General features: G+C 46.7%; 1 protein-coding gene across 2 annotated transcripts; it reads right to left on the bottom strand.

The window, feature by feature from the left end:
- Nucleotides 1–9,045: 9,045 nt before the first annotated feature.
- On the bottom strand, nucleotides 9,046–11,586 carry IRF2BP2 (interferon regulatory factor 2 binding protein 2). 2 transcript variants are annotated; one of them, XM_059397298.1, is made up of 2 exons: nucleotides 10,426–11,586; nucleotides 9,046–9,841 (listed from the first exon to the last, which is right to left on the bottom strand). In XM_059397298.1, the coding sequence occupies exons 1-2, from the start codon at nucleotides 11,468–11,470 to the stop codon at nucleotides 9,126–9,128; spliced, it is 1,761 nt and encodes a 586-aa protein (XP_059253281.1). In that variant the 5' UTR covers nucleotides 11,471–11,586; the 3' UTR covers nucleotides 9,046–9,125. The 2 variants fall into 2 exon arrangements, with proteins under 2 accessions (XP_059253281.1, XP_059253282.1); XM_059397299.1 differs by having other exon boundaries at nucleotides 10,474–11,586.
- Nucleotides 11,587–11,592: the final 6 nt, after the last annotated feature.

Raw genomic sequence — 11,592 nt, 5'->3', positions numbered from 1 at the left:
TCATCAGAAATTGATTGATTGTTTTAAAAACCATGATAGGCTTAAATGTATCCTCAATCAACGCCCCCCCCCCACCCCCGGACCTGCCACCAGGTGGCCAATACCACCCCTGCCTTTAGAGCCATCCCTGGACTTGGGTTAGCCATTTTGGTGGTTTATAGTGGTTTATGGAAACTGGCCCTTCAGTAAATGAGTCAGCACCTAGAAACTTAAGAAAAGTATTTATTTCCTTCATCTGTGCTCTGTATCTTTATTTTATTTCCACTAGAACGGTACATCCCCCAAGGGAATGACACCTTCAGGAATCATTTGCTGCTACACTTTACACTGGGTGGGTGTCCTAGGTACCAGACTCTAGCCAGAAAGACGACGCATCTTCTATGATGACAGCAGGGGGAGCCCCTCCTCTCCAGTGTTTCATGACTGTTTGCTAGTTCCCCCTTTGATACAATAACCAAGAATCTGTATTTTCAGTGGTACACATTCACCACGCCCAAGTCCTAATGGGTATCACACACACCCAGTGCTTTCTCAGGTCTGGCTCACAGATGAAAACCCAAATAGCCGTCATGAAGATAGCCCAGTCTGACCTCTTCGCCCCTACAAAGTTAAGTACATGGCAATGAAAAAAATAATAATAATACTAGCAAATAGAAGCACCAAACTTCATTGAGTTACCTGAAACGCCCACACAAAGCCCAAGAACATCTGAAGATTTCCTGACCTCTACTCCGGTGTTGTGTATCTGGTACAGAATTGGACAGTCCTGAGGCCTGTTCTCATAAAGCTCTCTCAGCATAATTCCCTCTCAAAGATCTTCGTGAAGGAGCCGAGCAGGAGACTCCAGTGTCACCGTGTCAAGAGGAACAGTCATAGGAAAAGAGCAAGACTAGCTTCCAAGGAGCATAGCGGCAACCTGAGAAGCCTCCTGAGTTCCTGGATAAAATATATGAGGAGTGGGCTGTTTTGTCAGAATTCATCACAAGCTTCTCAAATGTTTTTGTGCCTGATGTCTGGAAAGAAATATACATCGGTGAAGAAAGTGTTTTGCTGGACTTGTGTCTAGGTATTCTCAAGCCTGGAGCGCAGCTTTATTTATTCCTTTTTTTTTTTTTTTTTTTTTTTAAGCTTCTCATCCATCTATCGCAATCACTTTTAAACAATGACTAAAATTATCATACAACGCTTAGTCCACAGTGAGGTTCCTTGCCCCCTCGCGCCCAAGGCTAGTAACAAATGGCATTTCGGTGTCATTTTTTAAAAGGATGGGGGCCATGCTTGTATATATTTTTCGAGATGCTCTTGCAGAGTATTGGATTTACTAATTAACAGCTATGATGAGAGAAAAATTTCTTTGGTGTTGTTCTAATTGAAAGAAAGGTTTCTCTGTAAAAAGGCAACTCCCTTTTAGGCAGTCAGCTGTGAACAGTACTTTGACTCTGCAGCACGCATATGGGCATGTCCCGAGGTCTGCTTAATAAACACGTTTTTATGGACACGCACTGTGCATCGGTGTGCTTTCGCCGAAGACAGATGCCCCTTAAATGCGAGTGTTTACTCCACCAGTACGGAACATTTGCCTTATTATAGCCACAGTCTTGGTGGGGGCGGGGAGGGGGGAGGCAGCATCATGATTTCCAAAAAGGGAGTGACATTTGGAGCAGCTCTAGTCATGTGCCCTCCTCAACTTAGAAAATCCACCCAGGACAGCCGGCAGCGCGTCAGGGACCCTCGCAGCCGCAGCCAAAGCTCCTGCTGACGCGCGGGGGATCTTTTCTGGGCAGCCGGGCTCGCCACGCCCCTGAGTGGCTGGCACGCCGCGCGCTCGCCGCGCCCCGCAGGAGCCAGACCTTTACTTTATTTGGTTCACGACGCGGTAACCGGTCCAGAGCGCGCGGCCGGGGACGCACGCGGGCGGGGGCGCGCGCGCACGCGGGCGGGGCGCGCGGCCGCGGCTGCTCGCTAATTATAGCCGCGCAGCTGGCTCGCTGGCTGGGCTGGCGCGGGTGCGGCCGCCGCCCCCGTGGGGTCCTGCCGCACGGCCCCACATGTGCAGAGCGGGGCGCGGGGAGAAGGCGCTGCGCCGGCGGCCCCGGCACCAGTTCTGGGATAAATAAACACCGGCGCGGCGTGAGTCAGGGCGCCGCGCTGGAAACCGCAGTGGGTCTCCTCGCGGCGCGGGCCCGACGCAGGCCGCTGGAGAGCGGGGAGCCTCCTCCCCTTTCCTTCCCCTCCAGTAAACAGGGCTTGGCAGCACGGGCGGCTGTTTTCTTCCTTTTCAGAAACGCCGCTGTGAGCAGTGATAAAAAGTGAAAAAAAAAAAAAGGAAAAGCTGCCTTTTGACGATGTTGACCTGGCCCCAGTGTTTTCCAACGGCCTCTTGATCTGTAGGAAGATACTGAGGTCCGGCGGCCCCTTTCATGCGTGACCGTGGCCTGCTGTGCCTAATGAGCTTCTTGTGTGCAAGCACTTTGGACCTCGGACTTCGTCCGTGTCACAGTCCTCCCGAGGTTCCAGGCGGAAGTTCTAGAGAGACCCAGTCCTCCACGTGAGAATTTAGCCCTCGCCAGACTTCCCAGACTCCTGCAAGGAAACCGACGCGTGAACTTTCCTCCATCAGGGCCCTTCATCACGCGAGCTGACGTCCCTCCTAGTCCGTGGAAGGGTCTTCAAGCTCCCAGAGAGCTGGAGCCTAGGCTCCCAGCTGTTCAAAGACTAGATCATGTGCCTGCTTACTAGGTGTCAAGCAATCACGGCGACAACCATATGGTGCTTATTAAGAGACTAGTATTCTAAAACTTCTCTAATGACTGTGACCCTCCTGTGAAATTCTGATTTCAGTTGTGTATGGGGCACAATAAATCTTTATCTTTTATCACCGAAAAAAAGTTAAGGGAATGGCTGTTTGGAGGCATAAATAAAAATGGAGGTAAGGAGGCTTTTAGCCTATTTCTGTTTGGCAGCGCAGGCATAGTCTTCTCAGGCTTTGGAGAACACGGGAGGCCTCCAGCCAAGTCTGTGTGCAACAAACAAAATGCTGATTTATTCAGACTCAGGCCATCCCTACTCCTATGTTTCACTTCTCCGCAGAAGAACTCTTACTGGTGTGGTTGATATTTTTAAAATCAAACAGTAAACGAAGGCAAAAGCTCAGTAATCTGAAGCTCTTACTATACATTAAACTTACTTTTAATGAACTCTTACTATACATTAAAATAAATTTAGGTCCTGAGTTCTGATGAAGTGCTTCTGGACTTATTTTCCCTGGCAATATAAATAGCCACCTATAGAGCTCAAATTATTGGATTCCAACTGTCAGGGGCAAGGTATTTTCCAAAAGGCAGAGAAATAGGCAATGACCCAAATATTTATCTGCTAAAGTTGCTGTCTAAGTACCTACGCAGCAAAATGTGACTCTTTGGTTGAGCATGATGCCTGTCCCCTCATGGGCATCGGATGTTAACTGGTGATAGTGATACGGAGAATGAAATAGTCACTGCTAAGTGGTTAGGTGATGGGATCCACAGATTATATAACACAGTTCATTTTCCCCAAAATGCAAAGCATATTTAGAAATATTCAAATGGGGCATTATTACTCTGTATAGGATGTCTTATTTCAGCATCAAGGGCTTCTGCTGAATTGCTGGAGGAGGCTGTTCAGTTATGCAATCCAACTTCTAAAGTCCATTCAACAAATGAGATCAACCAGTGCATTGAAGCTTCCAGTTTAAACCAGGAATTCTGTAGTCTCTTATCCAGACCTTGTCTGACCCAAAAGAAAATCACCTCCTAGAGGATTTTCATGGCTGACTTTGTGATAAATTTGACATGCACTCTAGACTCATTCTACGAAGACTTTTGAGTTTTAAAGGGCTACTGTTTTTTTCAAAGCAGTATTTAAAACTGCATAATAAAAGAAACTGTTTATACCATTCTGATAGGGTTGTTCTATTAAGGAGACTTTACTCAATTGTTCCTTAGACTCAAAATAAAATAGCTTTAGGATCCCATGTCTACATGAGTCTAGAAATGATTTTGCCCACGGCATGCGTTTTTGCCCCAGAATATCTTTTCTATAGCTCGTATGGGTTGGTTTATGGCACTTAGTGCCATACAGAAGCTCACAATATTTTGTGATAAAGATCAGTGCCAATGTAGATTTTGATTCTAAGATTTTAAAAAAAATTTTTATTAAATGATATCTCAAATTTAAAAAGTTAAGCTTTTTAAAATCAACCATGTGAAATTGTATCGACACAGTGAAGGAGCAGGTAACAACAGACTAATGGGTTAAAACAAAGTTCACTGTTAAATTAGGTACAAATTAGTTAATGGTAAATAGGGATAGTATGGATATCCCTAATTATGGACTTATCTGGGGATTAACAGAGAAATAAATCCACAGATAATCCATAAATCCAGTCACTTTCTACCTTCTGACCTCTGAATTTACAAATTGACTTCTTGTGTATTTGTGTGCCTTTTAAATTACTACCAGGGTTCATAACTGAAGAAAAATGCAGGTAGTCAACAGGAACAGCAACAAAACCTCTAGATTATTAATAATCTGGTAAGTTATGCCATAATTTCTATTTGATTATAATCAATACTGTTGCTGACAGAGGCCTAACCGTTGGCACTGAAGGAGTTAAACAGCATCCCCCCCACCTCTCATTTCTAGAACCCCAGATGATGAAGTAGGTAAATATGTATTCCATTCATTGGTGCCTCTGACCTTGGTCTGTGACAGAGGAAAGGCGTGTCTTCTCACACTGTTCCCTACGAAGAGAAGGCAAGCAAATGAGGGTGACTCAGGACTTCTAGTGGCCTACACACGACTGAACATTTTTCTGAATGATTCCACGTACACACTTTGGAATCAGGAAGAGAAACATTTTACTCTTCACTAACCAAATAAAACCATCTATAAATCATATGCAAAACTTTGAGTAACGAGGGACTTAAGTCTACGAATTAAAAGGAGTTCTGTATTTTCCCCTTAACTTTTTCCCTCCTTTGGGGAATAAACAAAGACATCTGCCACATCAAGAGTCTGGTTTGTTTGGTTTTTTAACTGGAAACTGAATGCAATCATTAAAGTTTACTTTGGGAGGAGCTTTTGAAATTTTAAAAATGACTTCTGTAAGCTGCAGTCTTTTAAATTTTACTAAAAATAAAATTTAGCATTTTTAATTAAAAAAATAGTTCAACATTTCTTTTAACCTGATTACTAAATGAAACATCGTGTTGTGTATTATAAGCTATAATTAACTTATTAAGAATACAGTTTCCTGAAAACTGCCTTAAGCAGACTAATAAAAAAAATTATTGACACACACATAGTGATGGGTCCTCCAAGTTACCAGACCACCCCTACTGAAAATATATTTGGCTACACATTAACAGTTGCTGTTTAATTTAAAACACATAGTCAGTTTTGTGTGCACCCTATCCTCAAACTCTTTGTCAGGTTCACAACTTCCTTTCCTAGGAGTCTGCCAAGCCATTGATCAATAGAATGAAAAGGCTGCAAACATCTAGGAACTGTCTTCCGATGTCTTGCAAATGGGTCTTGGTGCTTCCCACCTCTTATTTATAAATTCAGATTTCAGGACATCAATAAACCTCACACCTGGCTTTCGCTCTGACTTTATTACACAGCTTTCCAAAAGGTAGGCTGTTTTCCCCCTCTTTTGTCTTCAGTGCATTTCCCACAGCCCATCATGGCCGTTTCGTTTCAGAGCTTTCCAGAGAGGAACTCCATGTCTCGACAGCCTTTTTAGTGTTGTCAGGATCTTTTCCTTCTAGTCTACGATTGCAGAGTAGCCGGCGGTACAGCAGGTTGAAAAATAAACAAGTGCTTTGGGGCTGTACTTTGTTCAGCTCTTCTCTTTATCTGTTTCCCTTATCCAGTTGCCCTTTCCCCATTCCCTAGCACCTTTCCACCCCCTACCCTCGGTTGCCTTGTTGTTCCGGGTCTTTTATCTCCTGTTCTTCTCCTGCAGTTCCACTCAAACCCCAACCCCAAACCCCACACATCCTTTGGTCACACCGCCATTAGTGATTAAAACAATAGCCATTCTGAGCTTACTTTAAAAAATTAAAAAAGGCCTCAGAAAATGTTCAGTGCTCCCAATTTTATTTTTATTTAATGCTAAAAGTTAAAGAAAAAAAAAAGGTACTGTAAATCTGACACATGACAGAATGCAGGTGATTTTTCCATAGCGTGATTTTAAAATATAATAATGTTGGTATCTGAGATTACACTCACTTAAGCTGACATGAGTTTCATCATATATAGAAAAAGTATCACCTTCAACTTAAAAAAAAAGTAAAGGTTAAAAGGTGGCACACTTTAAAAATACTTGGTGGCCAAGGAAAGGTATATAGTAAAAGTTGTAAACCATGTGTATGTTCTCATAACTTTTAATGTGAGGCCACATGAAAGACAGTACATCTGTTAAATTCTATAAATGTTAAAGCAAAATAGGGAAAGCTTCAACACCCCATCCCCTAATATTTTGAGTATTAAAAGCACAGCTGAAATATTTAGGATCTGAAATCGGATACTGCCCATGTACAGTAAGTAGCTTTCTGACATTTTTATCCAGCTGTGGAGGATGTCTGCACTGCCATCAGGTACAACAAAAGATCAAACCCATGCCCCAGCGTTAACTTTTTAACTTAAGAGAATGCCAGAAAAATAACCCGGATCAACATTTTACAGCTGCAAGCCTTCCACGAAGGCCACCCAAGGGCCAGGCGGCCTCATGCAGACCTTAGTTTTTAATGGGAGTAACCTCAACACACAGCCCTTTAAAGCTATTCCTGTTCTCCCCCGCTCCCTAAACACCAGCACAGAGAAACCATAGGTTGTCTTTTCCACAGCTGGATAGACTTATTCAAAACAGCAGGATGGTTCTTTACTAATCTTTTTTAGAAAGCTTATCTGTATTGAGACTGCAAAGCATACAGATAGCTACCACGAATTAGGTCAAATGACTGATCAACTTGTAAAATCTATGAGGTCAAATTCCAGTTTATAATAAAGTGCTTAGATACACATTTATACAACAAACCATAATAGTTGAATTCTTTACACATGTCTTTATGGGCATGTAAAATTGACTCTGTGTTTCTGCAAGTGTGTTTCTGCTTTTACATAAGTCTGAGTCATAGATGCGCCAATTAAAAAAAAAAAAAGTGTAACAACAAACTGGTTAATCATGCAAGTCTGTTTGTAATATAACAATGACCGGTAACATGAATTTGCACAGCATTAATAATAAGTGCCCTCATTAAAAACACTACAACAAAAATACTGTATTTGGTGCAGTATCTGATTTTCAAGTGTTAATAAACGGACCATTAAAAAATATTTGAGCAATTTAAAAAAGACAAAAACGTAACTGAAAAAGACTCCAAAGAGGGTAACAATCTCTATTTTCAAATTAAAATAGAAGCTGGGTCATAAACGATACACGTAAGTTGTGGTAGACCTTGAAGCCATGATTCAGCCTAATTATAGGGCCAAGTTACAAACACCTGAACATAAAAGGATTTAAAATAGTGTTCCTGTCAATGTTAAATCGTAACAGCACAAAAGAAAAACCAGTATCACTGTGAGACAACTATTTCTAATAACAGATGATTTATTGGTTTAAAAAAATCGTTTTACTGATGCAAAATAGTAATCAAAAGAAATTAGTTTACAAAAGGTTTCTAAGAATAGTTTGAGAGGTGGGGCCTGCCTATTATTAAAACCTTTTCTTTAATTTTCACTAGTTTATCATTTTTTTTTTCCAGAGGAACAGTATTATTCACTTGGTATTTCAAACACACGTAAGAAGGAAATTACAGGTTTCCTCCACCCCCATCTGGGCTGTCACTGATATGCCCACGGGCAGTCCCGGCAGCACCACGCGCTGTTACTGTCATTGTACCATACTGTATTTAGCACTCACTAGAAACAGGGGGTAGGTGATAGTACCAACAGCAATAGCACTACAGGTAAATGATAAAAAACAAAACGAAACGAAACACAAAACAGAAACGAAACCAATCCCACAATCTCCAAGTTCACCTGAACTGTAACTTCTCTTGCGACTCTTTTCAAAGGAAACGACACCACCACCACCAAACAGAGCTCTGGGGTGTTTAAAAAGACAAGGTGACGCTGCAGAGCCGGGCTCTGCTCAAAGACGGCAGTGCCATCTTGCACACGCCACCATCCATCATCACCGCCCTTCAGTCACTGAATTGTGTATTATGTAACCAACGAACATGCAGCGTTGTAATCTTACAACTGATCACGTGGGCAGTGAACAGTGGTCAACTTTGCCTTTCAAAAAAAAAAAAAAGAAAAATCCCCCCTCCCCAAAACCACACAGTCCAAAAAATCTCTCAGCAGCAACTCTCAGGCAGTCATCACTATCCCAACAACTGAACTTTAAGAACAAAACAGAGAAAGACTCAAACTCTGTTTTCCTGCTACTCTGAGAGGACAATGTTTTGGGGTAAACTTGGTGACATTTCTCAGTGGCATGCTGCCCACTTCACAACAGTGCCCCCTTCGCTCATTCCATTTCCTTCTTCACCAACTGGCCTCTGGCCTGAGAGAGGGGCCAGCAATAAGGAATAACAGACAGTAAGGCAATCTTACAATGTCAGAAAATGTATTTGGCTTTTTTTTTTCTTTTTAAAATAAGTGCATACAAATACAGCTAGAAGCATTTCGGATTTGCCAAGTGCTCTAAAAAAGCAGCGCAAGTCACAGCCTACATTGAACGGTAACTGTCACCAGGATAATAAAGCACAAAGATATGCTAATAACATTAACAAAAGAAGAAAATGCCTTTATAAGTACATACCTTTTGTCGTCAAAAAAAAAATATAGAAACACAATGTATTCAAAAAACTCAAAATTATACAGCCATGTTTATGAAGTCTACATTTCCCTTGTCTTGGATATATATATATATGTATATATATATATATGTGTGTGTGTGTGTGTGTGTGTATATATATATATATATATATATATATATATATATATGGAGATATATACACAATTCAAGCAGTTTTAGTTAAGGGTAATCATTGGGTTTTTCTGAAACCGGAAAGTCACGAGTCTCTCTCTTTTTTCACTTTCACATCTCCAGCAAGGATGGTTGCAATTTCCCCTTGCATAAAGGCCCAGGGGACATTGGAGCCCACAAGAGGGCATTTTTCCCCACTGGGACAATAGACCTCTCCACTAGCTCCCTGCTGTTTGATGCTTTGTCTGGAGCAAGGGAAGCAGAACTTGTGCGAAGGGACAGACGGGCACTGCACAAAGTGGGTGTCCTCCAGCCGCTCGTGGCAGAGGGTGCAGCATAGAGGGGCGCTGGCTGCCAGAGAAGAGTCTGGGAGGCTGGCAGGATGCACTGGCTCCAGTCCTCCTGTGCTGCCGGCCCCCTGGCCCCCCACCTCTCTGGGGCCTAGCCTTCTTTGGTTCATAGAGGACGGAGAGGGTGGACTGCTGCTATTCCTCCTGGTAGTGGAGTGAACCTGGTTGGCATCTTTCGAGGCATGACTGCCCCCTGCATTGTCTGCTACTAAGATCAGGGCTGCCATGGGCGACTGGCCGTTCTGAGCCGCTTCAGGCGGTGTGGTCCGGTTGGAATGAGGTGAGGCAGTGGGTGGTGGTGGAGACACAAAAGAGGATGTAGGAGTTATGGGGATCTTGAGCCCTTCTGTGGGTGTGGACAGCCATGGCTGTGCCTCTCCATTGATCTTAGGGGGCCCGACTTCACCTTCTGGTTCTGGAGAAGGCTTTCTTTTCCTTGCTGTTCTTGCAACTGGCAGGGGGAGAAAAGAAAAGGGAAAAAACAAAAACAAAATAAACGGATGTGCACCGAAAAGGACGGTTCTTTTACTAACACAAGACTCACTAAAGAATTTGTTCTCTCAAAGCCTGTACAGAAAATCTCACATGAATTTCCAGTGCACGTGCAACTCACAACACTTAAGACTCACGGGGCTCTGGGGCAGGATTTTAAAAGGCCACAGAACACAGCACCTATGCAACCGCCTGTTTCTACACAAGCATGCATGTACCCAGGCTGAACTGTGCACACGATCGTCAACATCCCCCAACAGGTTAAAAGGTGGCTGGTGCCCTCACGCTCCCATCCAAGAATGTGCTGGGAAAGGAAAACCCTGTGTCAGTGCCTATCAGCCCAGTCTGACTCATCTCTGTTGTGCTGCTTCAGCACAGGAACACGTTGCCACTAAGCACTGGTTCCGCCTCAGGCAGATCAGGAAGTTGGGTGTTTGTTGTTTCTGGGCTGGGGTAGAATGGTGAATGGAAAGCACACCCCCCTCCTCTGCTCTGCGCCCCCCCTTTCTCCCCTAGGGCCCCTCGCTCCACAGCCGCCCCTACCTGCTTTAGACCCGTTGGCCCCGTTGGCCTCGAAACCCAACAACCTGCCTGCAGTCAGGGCTGGCTCCTTCTTAAACTTGCTCTCGAAGGGCCCCGAGTGGCCGTGCTGGTGCAGCGCCAGCAGCGTGTCTCGCACGGTCTTGGGCCGGTTGACCCAGTCCTGCTCTCCGGGCCCGCGGCCTTTGCTCGCGCCCTCGGCGCCCAGCTCGGTGGCGCCGGCCGCGGTGGCGAGGCTGTCGGCCGCGCCGCGATGCGAGGGCGGCGGCGGCTGCTTCTCCTTGGCCGCCGCCTCGCGCTGCTCGTGCTCCACGGCCGCGCTGCTGGACACGGACGCCGGCCGCTTGTGCGAGCTCAGTTCGGCGGGCTGCGCCGAGCCCAGGCCGGTTGCCGCGGCCCCAGACACTGCGGCCAGCGAGGCGGCGGCGCGGCCGCTGAGGCCGAGCGCGGCGGGGAGCGGCGTGGCCGAGCCGTTCATGAGCGGCACCAGGGTGGGCGGCACGGCGTGCCCGCGCCGCGGGTTCGGGCTCTGGCGGTTCAGCTCCGGGGGCTCCTCCAGCTTGGAGAAGCCGTTGGGCACCAGGATGCCGTTCACGGGCGGCGGCTGCGGTGTCGGCGGCTGGGCCAGGCCCGCAGCCGGGCGGCTGCCGCCAAAGTCGGAGCCGAGGCGCGGGGGCCGCTCGGCGGCGGCCGCCAGGGGGTAGCGCTCCAGGGCCTGCGGGGCGCGCGGGGCGGCCTCGGGGCCGCCGTGGCCCAGCTGCTGCTGCTGCAGGAGGATGTCCTTGGCCGAAAGCGGCGGCGGCTTGGCGGCGGCGGGGGTCGCGGCGCCGGGCGGGGAGCGGCCCTCCGGGAAGCAGCCGTGCGCCCGCTTGAGCTGTCGCGCCGTCTCGATGACGAACTCAACGCGGTCGGCGCCCTCGTAGTTGACGCAGCCGCGGCACACGGGCTCGGTGAAGTCCCAGATCATGGCCCAGGGCATGCGGGGCAGGTCACACAGGTAGCACGACTGCCGCCGGGACGCGGCCGCCACCGCCACCGCCGCGGCCATGTCCGAGGAGCCCGCGGCGCTGGAGGTGGAGGAGGAGGAGGAGGCGGAGGAGGAGGGGGCGCCGCCGCTCCCCGCCGGCACCACGCGCGCCCTCCTCCCCCCCCAACCCCGCGTCTCCCCCA

Source organism: Mustela nigripes, chromosome 4, assembly GCF_022355385.1.
Source record: "Mustela nigripes isolate SB6536 chromosome 4, MUSNIG.SB6536, whole genome shotgun sequence".
Taxonomy (NCBI): domain Eukaryota; kingdom Metazoa; phylum Chordata; class Mammalia; order Carnivora; family Mustelidae; genus Mustela; species Mustela nigripes.
The sequence above is the reverse complement of the archived record's forward strand: the minus strand, read 5'-3'. Positions and strand labels throughout refer to the sequence as shown.